Source organism: Falco peregrinus, chromosome 3, assembly GCF_023634155.1.
Source record: "Falco peregrinus isolate bFalPer1 chromosome 3, bFalPer1.pri, whole genome shotgun sequence".
NCBI classification, from domain to species: Eukaryota; Metazoa; Chordata; class Aves; order Falconiformes; family Falconidae; genus Falco; species Falco peregrinus.
Genome location: NC_073723.1, coordinates 106,907,132 through 106,924,557, shown reverse-complemented (window position 1 = coordinate 106,924,557; position 17,426 = coordinate 106,907,132). Strand labels below are relative to the sequence as shown.

Sequence of the window (17,426 nt, the reverse complement as noted above, 5' to 3'; positions counted from 1 at the left end):
CATTCCTCTTTTTTGTCTTAGGTGTGTTGGTACAAAGCATATATGTACCGGCTTCATTTTGTGTTGTAGTGCTGTTACTTGGGAGGTCGTTTCTGCAGTCATGTGAATATTTATCTATGTGTTTCTGCAGTCATGTGAATATTTATCTATGTGTGTGGATAAACATATGTGCGTATATATATTTTTACAGACACAGACACACAAGCCCTGCGTTGGGTTTGTTGACACACATACACACATAAACACTCATGCCTTCAATTTGTCTTTTAAAGGAATGTTTCCAAAATTTACTCAATTTTAAAAAACAAGTTGGTCTTTTTTCCCCCTGCACCTGACTTTGCGAATCTCTGCCAGCAGATTTCCAAAGCCCCAGTACTCGGGCACTGCCTGTAGCTTTGTGCTGGCAGGGGATCCCAGCTCGGGGTGGCCAGCCCGGCTTGCGGAGGTGGTGCTCTGGGTCTCGGATCTCCTTCATGTGCAAAGCGGTGACCGTTTTTCCCAAGGGAAGGCTTTCTTCTGTGTGGAGGTCAGGATGCTTTTCTCACTGGGTTGATCCCAATTTACCTGCCCATTAAGATGTACAGCTGCAGGTTTCAGCTGCTCACACCCCTGGCTCTAAGCTCCAAAAATGCACAAAATCGTGTGGGGACAACTTTTGCGGATTTTTTTTCAGCTACTTCCAAGAGCCACCTCACCCCTAGCCTGCCCTGCAGCTCCAGAGCAACAGATATTGCCGGGAGGGGAAAGGCTTCCCGGTTATTTCCCATTTCGGCAGGAGATGAGCAACCATGGCAGCACACGCACCGTGTTCTGCTGGGTGGTCCAGCCTGAGTACACACGTACATGTGTGCAGGGGTAGTGCTGAAGATGGCCTGTTTACTCATCAGGTGCAGAGCATTTACTCTCCATTCATTCCTAAAAAAGGCACGTGGCTGTGCTCCGTGCGTGTGTGCAGCCTGTTCCCTGGGGCCCTTCCGTTGTCCCAAGAGAACAAACCAGTTCAGTCATGATACTTGTGGATTATTTGGAGCAGCAATCCCTTTTCCCCTTGCTGCTGTCCTGGTTGAAGCTTGAGCTTTTCTTTTTGAGGGTGACTTCTGCCGCATGGCTTCCAGCCAGTGTCACCCACCTCCAAGGCTGCCCAGCCCTGCAGTCCCCACTGGCTTGCTGGCTGGACTGCAAGGGCTTTCCACGTGCCTTTTTAACGCTTGTTTTGCTAAAGTTTCTCATAACTTTTTCTCCAGGTGAAGCCTGGGATTGTGGAAAGCTTGAATGAGGGTGGTTTGTCTTCAGCTGGGCTATTTATAGAGCAGCAAGAAGGAATAGAGGGGTTTGTGCACATATTTTAGGGGAGAAAATGGCTGTATGTGTAATAGCAAGCCAGATCTTGTTCAGCATTCCTCCAGTTAGTCACAGGCTCCAACGACCTTGCGAGAGATGCAGACAACAGGAGAACTTTCCTGGAGAAGGATGATTGCCTTTAAACCATTATACATCGTAGATGTTTGGGTGAGGTTGGGATCCCAAGTTAAAACACGTCCCCTGATTCCTAAGCTGTGAGCCTCACAGCCCTTCGGAGCAGAAGGCTTCCTGCAGCTCTCAGTTGCCCAGAGCTGCCCCAACTGTGCTGGTGGCTGGAGGGACAGTCCCCGCCAGGGTGCAGGGGGACACAGTGGCTGCAGCTGGGTGAAGGTGGGGTGCAGGCGGGTGGCCCCAGTCCTCCTCCAGTGTTGGGTGCTGTGGGGAATTGGGACAGCAACTGGCAATGCAATGGCCACTGTGTGTGGTCACGAGCAGAGCCCAGGCAGCCACCAGCAGCACCCGCCTTTGGCACTGCCATGATGCTGCTGGCTTGCAAACGTCAGGGAGCAACCCTTGAGCAATTTGGGAGCTGCGGATTTCTGGGGGAAAAGACATTCTGTTTGCTTTGAGAAACAGTTATGTTTGAATGGTTTTTTTTAAAAAAAATATTTGTTTATTTCTCTACTATAGAAAAAATGATATTTTTTTTTGTCTGATTTTCAGATGAAAGATGAAGGCTGCTTTAGCCATGCAGCTTTTGAGAACGTAGCTTTGCTTAGGCTATGCCTGCAGGTAAAATAGCTGCCAGCTCTTACTGGAAGTATCTGACAGTAATTGTTCAGAAGAGGAATAAGAAAAAGAAAATACAAAAAGTCAGGATTTGGTCCAGCATGTCTGGAATAAGAGCCAGTACATGCTTGAATAGGTACATTTGCTCTGTGACCTTTCTGCAGTGCTGCAGAAAGTGCTGCAGCTACACACTTTGTAGGTTTGAGGTTTTCCCCAAATTAGAGCTGCATCAGGGAAAGCCACTGAAAGCAAACACCCCGGCTAGGAAACGAATTACACAAACCACCATTCAGAGCTGGCTCTTCTGAGAGAAGTGGTGTGCCTGCGTACCTTTGTGACAAGTGAACGCATGTGGGGGACCATCTGGCAAACGGGTCGGACATTCAGTAACGCTGTGGCAATGGGAGTGACACCATCGTCAGTGGGCTGGTGGTCGCTCTCGCACTGGTGCTGAGTGCTAGGGCAGCTTCACCAAGCCTTGATGCTCCAGCTGCTGGAAGGGCCACCATCGAGCAGAGCCCTGCACGCAGGATTGGGGCTGCTGCTCCCCACCCTGCAGCGAGGCATCTCCCACACCTGAGCGAGTCCTGGAAAATCCCTGCCCAGTGTCCCGCTGGCAAAAGAGTGGCTTTGCATAGGCAGGTGCATTAGAAATCTGGGTATCTTGGCACCTCGCTGCCTCCAGCAAGGACGGAGTGGATAGAAGGGGATGATTTAAGTGTTTTGAGTTTATCCCTCGCACAAGTGGTGACCTGTTCAAAAACCCAAGCGACCCAGACCAGCTCTTTGGCTGGCTTTCCCGCATGCTGGCCCTTTAAGGAGGCTGTAACAGGACACCTGGAGCCCTGGAGAAGTGTGGCTGAGGTTTCCATGTCTCTAAACTGGCTGGTGTTTTCTTTTTTCCCTCCTCCCCTTTTCCCTTCCTCCAGTCCCAGTTCAATTTGCTGAACAACAGCATGGATCAGAGCATCGGCAGCAGAGCAGCCTCCACCAGTCCCTACAGCTCCGAGCATACCTCCAATGTCCCAACGCATTCGCCCTACTCGCAGCCCAGCTCTACCTTCGACGCCATGTCCCCAGCTCCCGTCATTCCCTCCAACACTGACTACCCTGGTCCCCACCACTTTGAGGTGACCTTCCAGCAATCCAGCACCGCCAAGTCAGCCACCTGGACAGTAAGTTGCATGTCTTCTTGGCTTCGCTAGAGAGATGCTTGCTACTGCCGACAGCGTTTTCAGCTGGCTGGCTGCAAACACCCGAATATCTTGGTGGTGCTTGCAGCGGGATGCAGAGGGTACGCTTGCACGGGGTGGCTGCAGGGTGCAGCCACCGTCCCACAGGGACTGCGCCTGCACAGGTGGCCCTGGAAAACAAAACATGCGGGAAACATCAGTGCTTGCTTGGCAGGGATTTTCTCCAAAAGGGCCGTTAAGCACAGTGGTTTGAATGGAACATCTCTCACAGCAATTCCTTAAACTGAGGGTAAATGTCCCCGAGAACTGCAAAGCTGGAGAAATGTCCTGGGGAAGTACCTGCCTTGTTCTCGTGGTGCTTCCCTATGCATTTGCCAGTGACTGCTGTCAGAGGAGAGGCAGCAGGCGAGACAGACCTTTGCTCACATCTACTGGGACCGTTCTCGGCTTTGCCCTAAATTCTTGTCATTTACAATCCTTTTTCCTCTTGTATCGGAAGAGTAACTTAATCTCTAGAAGCCACAGCAAAATAACAGAGTAGGTTCTTAATCACAGAGGGATCACTGCATGGCATCATGCCGGTTGTGATGTGGGTGCAGCAGCCTGGTCCTCGGGAGTGGAGATGCAGGGCTGGGCCACTGGTGGTCTGACCACACGGCTGCAGCCCGGCAGAGTCGTCCTCCACAGATCAGGGACCCAGGAAGAGGGCAAAGCATACAAGGGCTTCTTTGCTTCTTGTGGCAAAAGGACCTAAATTCACATCCTGGCTCCCGGCTTAGTGTAACACTGTCCCTGTTTTTAAGAAAAAATGGCACTTGTGGCTGGTGTGGGAGATATTTCTGCAGCGGATGCCTCCCTGGGTGCCTGGGAGAGCCGCTCACCAGCATGTCTTGGGCAGGCAGGTTTTCTCTTCTGGGAAGTGTTAGCAGAGCAGAAAGGCTGGGATGAGACAACTGACACAACGAGGGAGCAGCAGGGTTTCCTCCGGTGCTGCTGTTTGACATTATCATGAAATGGGCAGAGCAGACCAGGAGCGATATATCAGCCCAAGGTGTGATAATGACTTTTATTTTTGGAAGCTGATGTGTTTAATTGCCAAGACAGTCCTTCCCATGGTAGACAGAAAGCATCCTCAGATGCTTCTGTGCAGGCAGACCCCGGGCTGCAGCCAGTGGGTGCTGCTCCGCTCGCTGCTGCTGGTGGGCTATGCCAGGCTGCTGCCGGTGCGTTGTGGGAGGGGGTGGGCTATGGCAGCTGCCACATCGCTGCGTCTGTCTCCTGCAAAAACCAGCAGGTGGGCAGAGTGGGCAAACCAGCAGCAAGCTGGCAGTGAGCTGATGTTTGAATGCAGCCAAATTCATGGCTGGGGCAGCAGAGCAGCTTCCCTGTGTCCGGTTGCTGGAGCTTCACGGCTTCACTGCTAAGTTGCACTGAGCAGGGGCTTGGGACCAGCACCGTGATTAAATTGACTTGCCCTCATAGGAGCAGTTCAGCCTTCACTCTTTTCCACTGTCTTTCCTTGCAAGATGTTGTTAAACGATGCGTTTCATTAGATATTGAATAAACTGCAGGTCCTCAGGGTAGGATGTGACTGCAGCCCCATCCTATCCCTACTAGGGAAAAAGTCACACTAGGTAAAAGTAAAGCTGCATAGGACCGGCACAGGGAAAGGAGGTATTCCTGAGGCACAGAAGCATCCAAATGGAAATCTAACCCACAGTGATGCAGGGTGTCTTGTCCCAACTGTCACGGCATGGAGGAAGGAGGACTGGAAGGTGTCTGATGCTCACTCACCACTGTTCCCAGCTAGCAGTGCTGGGGAGATGGCTTTGGGATGGAGCAGACACAGCTGTGGGCAGGGCTGGACTGGGTGCTGCAGGACACCCTCGGACAGCACTGTGGACAGGGTGTGCACAGGCATGTCAAAAGATGTCGAGAGCACCTACTAAAGATCCGCTCTGTGCTCACTTTAATTAGCAGTAAGGAAATACCCTTCCCTCATCCCAGATGATGCATCTTGCAGCTGCAGGGAGTAAATGGAAAAAGCTGTTAGGGTCTTTTTGACTGATTGTTCTCAGAAGAGCAGAGGGAGCAGCAAGAGGCTCCCTGAGGCAGTTCCCGTGGCAAGGGAGCCTGTGACAGCCCCCTTCCCTTGCTAGCACCATCCCAGCCATCTGGGATCTTTCTACATCTTTCCTAACTAAACTGAGCCCAGACTGTCTTGGCATCACCCCGTGCTGACCGTAGCTGTTGTGTCCTGCTGGGAGCAGTGCTAATCAGGACAGGATTGCTTTTTTTTCTCAAGCCTTTGTGTTAAGGTCTCCTTTGTACATCAGAGCAGCCAGTGCCACATCGATGCTGTGCGAGCCCACCCAGCCTTAGGGGAGCAGCTGGACACCAGAGATGCCCAGCGAATGTGCCACGGGCAGCTGTAAGCACCTGCGGAGGATGCGCCTGCCAGCCATGGCTGGGAGCTGAGGCTGCTGAGTGCGCGGTTGCAAGGGGGGGGCCTGCTGGGAAGTGGTCCAGAGTGGAGGAGTTAAATGCCTGAACTGGCTTTAGTACTTGGCAAGGCAGTCAGTGAGATGTGCGGACCTCCAAACGGTGATGCTGAGCTGATTGTGCATCCCCCAAAAGCAGGCTGGCTGCAGGACTAGCACCAGCCAGCCCACATTTCACTGCGCTGAAGCTGAGCCTCACGGAGAGCAGAAGTGGGTCAGCAGCATCTTGCACCCTGGAGAGCGCAGAGGATGTTTCATTTGAAATAGTAATTTCTGCAGGAGTGCAGATGTGGGTGCAGACTGTCCAGCTTGCCAAGGTTGCCACATGAAGAATGGTCCTGCTGTGGCGACAGTCAGTTTTGCTCCATGTCCTCCTGACTGATGGCTGTCACAGCCACGCAGCTGCACGTTTTGTGCTGAAAGACGGGGCTGCTGCCTTCCTCCTGCTTGCCTTGTGCTCTGTATGGCCACTGCTGCACTTGAAAGTCTGTCCTGGTTAAACGGGGAAAGGAATTCAGCAAAACCCGATATGTTACGATATGTTATGTGTTGCGAGTCAGTTAACATACAAAGAATGATGTATGTACACAGTGAGATTCCTACAGAAGCCGTGAATGCATATATAACAGCGTACAAGTAAGACTAGGAAAGCCATTGGGAAGGGCAGGCACTTGGGAAGGAAAGTTAAATGTACAGTCGGTAGGGCTGGGGACAGTGTGGTGATGGTCCAGCCAAGGGTGGCTGACTTGACCATCTCAGTGTGCTGAAGGATACAATGGTTTGATTCAGCACTTTGAAAGAAACAACACGGCCTATTTCATCCACAGCTAGAGTAGCCTCATGGCTTTCCAATACTTTAAGATTAACTGCACTAAATATATTATGCCAGGACCATGAATTCAGCAGAGCTGCCTTGCCAGGCAGTGTTTTGGAGTAGCGGAGATTCCTCCACCCTGGAGGAAGGCTCTGCCAGACCAGCAGCTCCAGAGGCCTCCTGCAATCTGAGGTTGGATCATGGGGAATGCAGCCAAGGAGGAAGGGACAGCTGGTGCATAGGCAATGCCAAACCAAATAGTTCAATGCAAGTCACCTTGTCAAATGATTTGGTATAGGTTTTCTGATACAATCATACGCTTTGGTTGATGGATGTGTGTAGCCCAATAGACTCCTGTTTTTGAAGGGTTTTGACTGAATCCCTCTGGCTATTCCTCTGGGAAATGCAGTGTTATCCATCCTTCTGTGCTTAGCAAAGGAGGCTCCTACAGAGCCCAGGGCTCCTGGCCAAAGACAGTTTGGAGATGAGCTGTCTGCACGGCAGGGTGGCTTACTCCACAGGGGCTGGGCAGGCAAGCATCTCCCGAGCAGGGGGAGCAAGGCAGCACCGAGCCCGCTGCCCTCATGTGCACACACAGTTCTCATGTCCACACTTCAAACCCTCTGTTGACAAAACAGAAAAGGTTTGGGAGGGAGATCCAAAGAAGATGAAAGATCTGGAACAGATGCCTTCTAGGGTGATACCAGAGAAATGTTCTGCCTAAAAGGTCTCCACGAGAAGAGTAAGGATGGCTTGATCGCAGTCTGCACAAGAGATGGTTTCTGATAGCAGACAGCTCTTTAATCTAACAGAAAAAGACATAATGAGATCCAGTGCTTGGAAGCTGAAGCCAGGCAAACTCAGACTAGAAACAAGGTGGAAATTTTTTAACAGTGAGGATAATTAACCATAGGAACAATTTACCAAGGAATGTGGTGAATACTCCAACTCCTGAAGTATTCAAATGAAGAGTCTGCATATCTCTCAAAAGATAAGCTGCACTTCAAGCACACACCATGGGCTCAAAACAGAACAAGCAGGCAGGGGTCTTAAGCCAGCAGCGTAGGGAATCAAACCAGAGGATCATCACCTGTTCTCTCTAGCCTTAAAATGCCAAACCTAAATTTATTAAATGGGTGAATGGAGAAGAAGCGAAGACCTGGGACAGGGGTTTGGGGCTGGCGTTCCCAGAGCCAGGTCTGTCCTTGCAGAGGGGTGCTGAGCAGCGGGTGGGTGCCGCTGCATGTCCCGACTCCTGGGCTGGGCTCTGAGCACCGCATGTTGCCCCAAACCCTGAACCAAAGCAGCTGCACTGGTTTGTGCTGCGGGAAGCCCTCCAGGCTGCCACCACCTCCCTTCTCATTTGTAATGGCCTTCTTATCAGCAGAGAGCAATGGCCAGATGCTGAAAATAAGGTTTTCCCTGTAGGTTCTAAGCCCCCCTCTGGTAGGTTGCTTCGATGGGGCTGGGAGGAGGACCAGGAGCTGCGGCGCTGCAAGACAGGGCATGCCAGCAGCCTGCCTGTTTGTTGGAAGCTATCAGGACTCTGGGTTCCCTGGAGCTGCCCATACATGCTAGAGCCGTGAGCCGATCTCGACTGTTTTCTCACAGGCAGCCCCTCGCCACGCTAGCCAGCTGGTAACTGATAGATAATTAGTATTTTTCTCAAGTCGGGTTTGTGGCAGATCGGTGCTCCCTCCCCTCTAAAATGCTGTCACGTGCACCAGAGCCAGAAGAAGCGTTAATAGGGTCTTTGGCCTCCCGCAGCCTGGCTGCAAAAGGACATGGGGGCTCGAGCCCCCAGCACAGTGCAGCTGCCTGGGCTCACACGGAGCCCCTGGCAGTGGGGGAAGATGGACAAACCTCAGAGCTAAGTGGACAGGGGGACCCCTAACTCAGTTGTGGGCACAGGGGGCCCCCTGCCCATGTCCAGGGCCTTGCTTGCTGCTTTGGGGAGCAAACAGCCTGCAATGGAAAGGCTGGAGAGGCTCAAAGCCAAGGTGAGGTGCTCCTGCTATGATGGACAGCTGTCCAGCAGTCACCTACAGCAAACTGGTCTGCATCCCAGTGCTTGGCCAGTGGGAGACTGCTGCGTTGTTCCAGTTGCTCTGTAGCTTTCAGAGCTGGAGAGTGGGCACTGGAGAAGCTGAAATGGTTTGTCTGATGCTAACTGAATGAGGAGGATGGAAATCCTTGGTGTGGCAGGAGGTAGGTTCTCCCTTGCTGGTCACTGTCTGAAGCTGTGTGGGGTAGAGGCAGTTGTAAAGAGGAGGGAAAAACCTTCAGGAGCATGTATAGAAAATGAGCCCCCTCTTCAAACTTTCTCTGGCACTTTACCATATTTTAGGGAGGTACCTGTCCAACAGCAATGGCCTGCAGATGAGTAGGGAGCACGCACAGCTCAGTACGCTCTACCTCTGAGCCACAAACATCTTTGTTTTTACCCGAGTAGCTGGGCAGAAGAGTGTGGATATTTTGGCACGCCAGAAGTAGAAAAGCAACCTCAGCATCAGCCTGCTCCAAAGCCCATTGAAACCAGCCCACTGGAGGCTTTCCACCAGCTTTCGCAGGGCGTGGATGAGGCTCCAGGAGCTCCAGACACAATGGAATTAAGAAAAAAGGCAAAGGAATTCGGTGTGCGATGTTCCAACATGATCCCGCTATCAGCTCCACTATCTCGAACGTGTATGGTATGCACAGGTCAAGGGAACGACTTACTGGCAACTGCTGCTCCAGCAGGAAGGCAACACTCTCCTGCAGGAGAGGCTGGAGAGAGGTGGGAGAGGATGCGCCGGGGAATGAGGCTGCTCCGATCAGCTGCTCTGCATTTGGGTCTGAAGCATGCAGAGGACGTGGGGATGGAGGGACCTGCTGAAGGAACAGAGACAATAAAGGCTGCAGGAGGAAACACACGTCCATGCTCTGGCTCAGCAGTGAGCTCGAGTGGTGGCTCCAGCAGAGCCCCAAGGCAGCCCGACGGCAGCATCCTGGTGGGTCAGCCAGCGGTGCTCCCCACCACAGGTGCCCCAGCCAAGTCCCTCGGGACTGGATGCAGGGCCTGCTGCCGCACCGCTGGAAGTGGGGATTTACCACCTGGGATTGCATCCCACACCACGAGAACCACAGCTTGGAAGCGTTCTGGGGAGCCCTGACCTCCAGCACTTTAAAGAGGAGGGGGATGGATGCTGGGTGTGCCCTGGGTGAACCACGTTCTCTCCCTGTGCCCACTCCAGGCAGTGGCTGTCACAAAGCAGGAGAAGCAGCTCCCTGCTGCTTGGCACAGCCTGCCAGGGATGCTGCGAGGGGCAGTGGTCTCCCCCCAGAGTCCAGGACTTGCTGCTGTGGCTTTTTGCATTTCGTTTCCAGCAGCAATTCCCAAGCCAAACCCAGTCTCTTCCTTCCTCCCCTCCCAGCTTGCTCCCCTTATCCAGTTTTGATAATGCAGAATGAAATAACTGTTTTGCTGGATTTTCAACTTCCTTTTTGGATGAGAGGGAACTCCAGCACCAGCTTGGTCAGGGGACCCAAGTATCCAGACATACAGGAGTCAGACTTACTAGAAGAGGTTAAAGCAACCCAGAGTGTGCCAGCGCTGGCTGGTTGAGCAGTGACTACGAGAGGCTGTCATCCTGGTTGGCAGTTATTTTAAGGATGTGCACACTAGGGAAGGAAGGGAGAGGACTCCTTTGGGGGTTAACCAAGGGATTTTAATTAGCAGTAATGGCATGATAATAAAGGTAGAAGAATGTAGGCTGTAGCGTGCACAGCCTGTCTGTGCTGGTTCTGCTGTGGGGACAGCCCCAGCCCTGGATGTCACCGGTGGTCCAGCGCTGGTGGCAGTGGGGCTGGGGGCATGGCATGCAGGGCTCTGCATGGGGCGCTCTGCCAGGCACCGTGAGAACCCCCGAGTCCTGGGCTCTGTCAGCCTGATGTGTCACCAGTGTGGTGCAGGGGCTGCAGGCATGGGGAGGCAGGTGTTGGGGCATCCCTGAGAGCCATCCCCAGGCAGTGTCTCTGCTGCCCAGCCTGCCCGTGGGGCTTGGGCACCAGCAGATGCTCTCCCCTCAGGCATCAGTGATGCACCAGACATATTTGAAACCAGCTCAGAGTAAATGAGCAACAAAGTAGCTTTTGGGGAGGAATTTGCAGCTCGATGAGAAGTTGTATAGGCCAGTGATTAAAAATATGGTTATTAAAAAATTAGAAAGAAAAAAACCCTAGCTCTGTGGTCGGTATGTCTTCCAGGATCTGTCGTAACAGATTCGTCCAAGCCGGTTAACGGTATTTGCGGTTTGCAAGATGCTACATGTCTGAGTAAGATGACAGACACGTTATTATCACCTCTCCTCTGCGATCTGTCTGAACCTGTCCCAGGATGCAGCTCCGCAGCTGCTTGCTGGGGAGTGCAAGGAAATTAGCAGCCGGAGGCAGCACTTTTCTTCTCTCTCTCTTGCCAGGCTAGTGGCTTTATTGGGATCCATTGACTGCAGTCCTGGACACGTCTTGAGTAGAGCTAATGAGGAGACTGGAATGTAGAAAAGGAGGAGGAGGCGGCTGGTAGGGAGGAGGGGGGGGGGAGGATTTGTGGAAAAAGTAATTGTTGAGCAAATCATTTCCTTCAAGAGGGAAAGGAGGACTTGGCTGCAGCCCTCCCAAAGCAGGCAAGTCTAGACGCTTCAGTGTCAACAGTTGAAGATAAATAAGATTTTATCAGCTTCGAATCTGTTGGGACACATCCTCCTAGCGGTTCTGCTGCCCAGGGAGGGCTAGGACACATGGACTTTGCCCATAGATCTTTCCATGCTGAAGATTCTGGTTCTTTTTTTGTATGAGGCTGTCAGCATCCATAGGGAAAAACACCTCTCCCTACTCTGGTTTCCTGTGCTGGAGCAGTAGCTAAGGGTCTGAGCAGCGTGGTGGCCTCTTCCAGAGTGGGTCCTGGGTACTTGCTCAGGGTGGGCAGCAGTGGATGCTGAGACCTAATTTAATGCTACTTCACAGCTGCAGCTGTATCGGTCACTGTGAATCATTGCGGGGCGTTAGCTCATTTGGATCTGGTGATGTGCAAAACATTTCCTTGGATGCAGTGGCAGCAGTACCAAGGTAACCTTGGTAAAGCCCTGCAGCAGCCAATTGCACCGCGGGGCTCTGTCACCCTGCTGTGCTTATTTCCCATTATGTTCGGCACTGGTGCAGCAGAGTCTCCATCTTGCCCAAGAAGTAGCTGTGTTTTGAACATGGAAGTGAAAGGAACCCCATCTCAAGACATATTGGGGTACCAAGTCCCTAGAGAAACAGAGGTTCATGCTGATATACCACTGGTATTTAAACAATCCAGCTTTTCCAGTTGTTCCTAGTGCCCTGGACTTGCTTTGCAGGACAGATCACAGTAGCAGGGAAGGGATGGCAATGGAGGTAACATTATACTTTCAGCCCAGCAGATGAGGGCAGACATTGAAATCAGCAGGACTACAGAAAAAACCCAGAGGAATATACCTTCTGCAAGTTTACATACGCTTCAGGCAGATCGCTCAGTGCTGTTACTGCTGTTTAAACCAAACCAGCACCCACGAGCCACACTAACATGCGAACCTGTTGTGCACCGCAAACATGCAATAACAGACACTCTGGCTTTTTCTGTGAACAGAGATGACCTTAGTAATAACGTAACTTTGGACATGAACAGTCCAAAGGGTAGAGCAGGGACTGAGAATAAAGGCAGGAGGTGCCCAGGGGTAGAACTTACCCAAGCTCTTCTGGAGGTGTGAAAGAAATCTTGGGGCTGAGCTCAGGCCGTGCTGATGCACCAGTGCTGGGAAGGCATTCAGGTGTCCCAAAATGTTGTTCCCGTGCCCGGGAGTGGCAGCGAGCTGGCAGCAGTGTGAGTGATGTGAGTGCTGGCTGTGACCCCGCTGCCACGTGTGGCTGGTTTCACGAGGTCAGCTTGTCCAAATGCTGCAGAACGGGAAGGGTATGAGTGACCAGCCTGAGGTTCAGCGCTAGGATAGCTGGCAGAACCATGGCCGTGGCAAAAGAAGTAGTACCAAGCAGCGAAGCGGCTGCACTAGCCGATGGGATTAAATACTGGCATTTCGATCTCCCGGGTTCCACTTTGCAACTGTCTCGTCTTGTGCTTGAGGAAAGCGCGGTGCCTTTGTGCTCCCTGCGAGCCGGGTGTGCACATTTCAGCTGCAGCTTGTAAAGCACCAGTAACTCAGATTACATAGTGCAGCCCTGCGCAGAGATGCAGGTCTGATTGATTATTAGCAAATACAGATAACCACATAGGAGCAGAGGCGTGCTCTTCCCCTGAGCAAGACGTGCATTTTGCTGTCCCCTATAGAGAGGGTACAGCCAAGGGCCCTTCCTGGCTTCAAACATGGCTGGGGACATGGAGCCTCTGGGGATCCCCAAACCTTAATGCTCATTCACCCCGTGGCCATCAACAGGCCAGGTCTGCGAGACCAGGCGCACTTTGCCTTAGCAGCAGCTGGAGGTACAGCTGTGAGGAGCCGGGAGTGCGGCCGCACAGGGCACAGCCCTGACTGTTCTTGCCCAGAGTTATCAGCATGGAGTTCCTTAAAAGAATAGTTTGTTATTGTGGAAGGATCTTTGAAGGCAATCCTGGAGCTGTTAAGACATGATAAGGTTATCAGTGGAGGCATGCCTGTGTTGAGCGGCAGCCTTTCTCCCTGCGGGGCAATCGCTCTGCTATTTAACAGAGATTTATCCATGTCATAACATGGTATAATGAGAGAATTTGTTACCAAAGAACTTGCCATAATGCACCTCTACTCTTCCAGAGCAGTTATATTTCCCAGGCATGTTGAGGACTGCCCGGGAATGTCTACATGAAAGGATCCTTTGACAGGAGTTGTCAGTATTTTAACACCTGGCAAGGAAGAGCCCCCCTCCAACTAACCCTTGTTTTGCCATGTTGTCTCCTAAAATGAGGGCGTGAAACCCCCATCGCACTGTGGGCGAGTAGGTTACGTGGGCCACGGCCGCACGAGTCTCCCCTCCCAGCCGGGCAGGAGGGAGCGACTGGGCGCTGAGCAGAGCCTGCGCTTCCAGCCTAGGCACAATCGCTGCCGGGATCGCGCCCAGGAAGCTAACCTGGCTGTAAAGCCGAGGCGTGGGCAGTGTCATCAGGTATCGCTGCAAAATTTGGGGATTTCCATGAAAGGTGGTGTTTCCGCATGTCCTCTCTCTCTGAGAAAGTCCACATGCCTCCAATACTGAGGATTAATTCTTGCTGCCAGATTCAGCTTCATATTACACCTCCCAATCTCACCCTCTAATGACCACAGCATTCTCCCACTCTCTCTAGCCCGGAGCAGGCTCTGACCCCAGCATACACCCCCCATGAGCCGCTGGCGTGCCTCTCTGGGAGCTGGTACCTGCTGCCAGCTGGCCATCAGTCCAACACATCCCCACCATGCCCAAGCTGCTGCAGTTTGCCTTGGTAGAAGCCTCTCCCCTTTATATCTTCCCTGACCTTCCCTAGAAATACCACCTGGAAAGGGCTTATCATCTCGTTTGCCTCTTCAGCAGTTTCTGATTTGCCTCTGCAGCACTTGCCAGGCTGATGTGAGCCCATCCAGTCCCAGCAGGCTCGGTGGGAGCCTCTGTGGGCAGGGAAGGCTCGCTCAGCCCACGGGTGGATCCACTCCTACGGAAAGGGCAGCAGGATCAGGAAGCACAGATCCCTTCTGCAAACCCACCTGATGCATGTGTGCACCAGACTAGGCTGGCAGCAGTGGGAAGACAAGGGCTGAGCCACCCGTGTCAGGTCCCTAATGCCCTCCCAGTCCCATGCCAGCTGCCAAGCCCTGCCATCCCCCGGCTTCAGGCAGCCCCGCCACCCAGAGAGCGGAGCAGATGGCTCACGGCGGGGCAGAGGGAGCCTCACTGGCCTCTGCACACCTGTATTCGGATGGCTGAGGACAAGCTTTAACATCCTCACAAATACTCTGCACGGTGGTATTTTCTTGGCATCGGGCATTATGTTGTGGGGATGAGATAAAATACTTTGAGCAGGAACATGCCCTGCCATGCAGGGACTGGCTTCTCTCTGTGCGGCAGGGGTGGGCTCTTGTATAGCAAACACATTCTTTGTGAGATGGAAAACAGCGTGGCACTGGTGAGGTGGAAGGGAATTGCACATCCCCACACCTGGGAGCCGAGACACGCGTTTACTGGAAGGTGAAGGACGGGCCCTGCCTCCCCCACCCCTCTGCTCGAAGCGTGCAGCCTGCTCCTGCCCGCTGCATGCTGCCAGCCCCTGCCCACTGCACGCTGCCAGCCCCTGCCTTGCTGCAGCCCATCACCTGTGGGTGCGGTGGTCCTGGACCAGCGCTGGGTCCCTGTCCCGAGGGTGCTGTTGCCGAGGGGCTCTGCCGTGCTCCAGGGCCGGCTCCCAGGCACGCTGCTGTCTTCAGGCTGCCATTCCCATTTTCAGTGGCCACCAGGAGCTTCCCCTGTACTGAGCAGGTCCACAGCCCTTGCAAGGGAACCTTACCCCTCACTCCAAACCAAGCAAATCCCTTGTGCCTTTACGAGGAGTGTTTAAGTGGTCATGAACTGTTTTCTATTGATGCCTGCAGAGCATCCTCCTCCGGCAGCCAGCCTGGGGAGCGGGTCCCGCCGTGTCTCCTCTGGGAGCCACTGCTGCTGCAGCAAGCAGCTGCAAAGCATCAACTCATGGTCAGAACAAACCCTGTCTGTGTCATTCGTGCTACTCAGAATTAAACTCTGAGGTTTTGCATAATTAGCTGTGATTCCATTAACGACGTTAAACACAATTTCCTTAGGCTGTGGTGCGTCAGCACCCTCAGTGCTCTCAGCTCAGCCAGGAGCTGTGCACAATAGGAGACTCAGGGTTACGTTTCCAAAATGGGCTGAGTGATGTATGCATGAGGGTTTCCACTGATTTTCAGCAAGATTTCCTCTAAGGCACAGCATAGTGGATGCTCCTGCTTTGCCGGAGCAATTAGGCTAGCTGGGAACCCCTTCCTACAGCACCCAGCCCTTCGCCCTGTAGGTGGGTGGTATCTGGCTTACGTGGGAAGCGGATACGATGTGGTGCGGGTGAATTTGGTCACATTTAAATATTTCCACGGGAAAAACAAATATCGAGCCTAGAGAATAAACAGTTACCACAAAGACAGGCTGAATGTCCTTTGGTCACCGTCCCCTACAAAGCACTGGGAGTAAGCACGTGGAGCAGCCACGGAGGCCAGGCGCCACAGGGGCGATTGCTGGTACCTGGAGCAGCTTTGCACTGGCACAGTCCCTCCAGCGTGGCTGCAACGCAATAGGCGGTAATTGGTTTTATAACAAGTCATTATTTTAATTTGCTGCTTTACTGCCGTACTCGCATTTTGCTTGGAGTGGTGAGAAAGCAGCAGGCGGGTGGATGTGAGGAGCCGAGGGAACAGAAATGCCTGTCTGGGTGCAGTGGGAGCGGGGGCATCAGCCTGAGCCCAGCACGAGCCCCCGTGCCAGGAAGGGGAGGGAGCCCTGCACTTGCACCGCAGCAGCAGAGGAAGCCGAGGGCAGGCAGGGGAGCAGTCACTGCCCCATCAGGCCCAGTGACATTCACCCGTCTCTTCTTTTCCAGTACTCCCCTCTGCTGAAGAAACTCTACTGTCAGATTGCAAAAACATGTCCCATCCAGATCAAGGTGTCCACCCCCCCACCGCCGGGCACCATCATCCGGGCCATGCCCGTCTACAAGAAAGCAGAGCACGTCACCGAGGTGGTGAAACGCTGCCCCAACCACGAGCTTGGCCGTGACTTCAATGACGGTGAGTGCTGCTCTCCGTGCTCTGCCGGGGACCACCCTGTCGTCGCGGGGGGCCATGTGTCCCGCCCTGCGCTGCAGCCCTCGCGTGCACAGGACCAGCATCCTGGGCAGCCACGTCCTCTAACGCAGAGGTTTGCCTTGCAGGCCAGTCAGCCCCAGCCAGCCACCTCATCCGGGTGGAAGGCAACAACCTCTCCCAGTACGTGGATGACCCCGTGACAGGAAGGCAGAGCGTGATGGTGCCCTACGAGCCCCCGCAGGTACCCTGCTGCCCTGGGGTGGGGGGGCAGGATCAGCCCCTGCCTCTAGCTGGGCTTCTGCCGGTGCTGAGGGTGAACCCATGGGTGACAGGGCAGCTTGGTAGGACACAAAGGGCAGGAGCGTCCTGCTTGCCCTGGCACATCTAAGGCCACCTGCTGCTTGCTTCCTGCACTGGTGGCAGCTGCATTTGAGCATCTGCAGCTCCCAGCCTTGTGATGCATCCCAGAGCATCCTATTCAAGGGGAGCAGGTTGCAAAGGGAGACCCCTCACCGTCCTTGTATGGTCCCCTTTTCCCAGCTGGGACCATCCCCACACCACCCTTCTCTGGTGCTCCCCTGCTCGTCCTGCCAAGGCGCCAGCCCTGCGCTGGGGGCTGGGAGGGCCCAGCCTGCCTCCCCCCATCACTCCCTGCTCAGCGCCGGCTCTCCCCTCCTGGGCAGGTGGGAACCGAGTTCACCACCATCCTGTACAACTTCATGTGCAACAGCAGCTGCGTGGGAGGAATGAACAGGAGGCCCATCCTCATCATCATCACCCTGGAGACGAGAGAGTGAGTGGCTGTCGGGGCATCTCTCCCTGCTGTGGGAGGGCTGAGGGCCCTCGGGAAGGAAGCCCCCCCTGCAGAGAGCACCCCCAGGGGAAGGGGATGTGGCAGCCCCCCGCAGCCTCAGCCTGGCACAGGGGAAAGGCTCTTCCCTGCTGGCTAGGAAAGGGCTGGCCTGGAGGGACTGGGGACCCAGCCCAGCACCAGCTGCAA

The 17,426-nt window shown here is 53.8% G+C and overlaps 1 protein-coding gene across 2 annotated transcripts in view; it reads left to right on the top strand.

The window, feature by feature from the left end:
• TP73 (tumor protein p73) overlaps positions 1–17,426 on the top strand; it is a 31,614-nt gene that overhangs the window by 6,927 nt on the left and 7,261 nt on the right. For both annotated transcript variants that reach the window (XM_055799545.1, XM_055799546.1), the window contains exons 4-7: positions 3,021–3,266; positions 16,222–16,408; positions 16,552–16,667; positions 17,110–17,219. In XM_055799545.1, the coding sequence (XP_055655520.1) occupies positions 3,021–3,266; positions 16,222–16,408; positions 16,552–16,667; positions 17,110–17,219 (659 nt within the window). The remainder of the gene's footprint in view (positions 1–3,020; positions 3,267–16,221; positions 16,409–16,551; positions 16,668–17,109; positions 17,220–17,426) is intronic.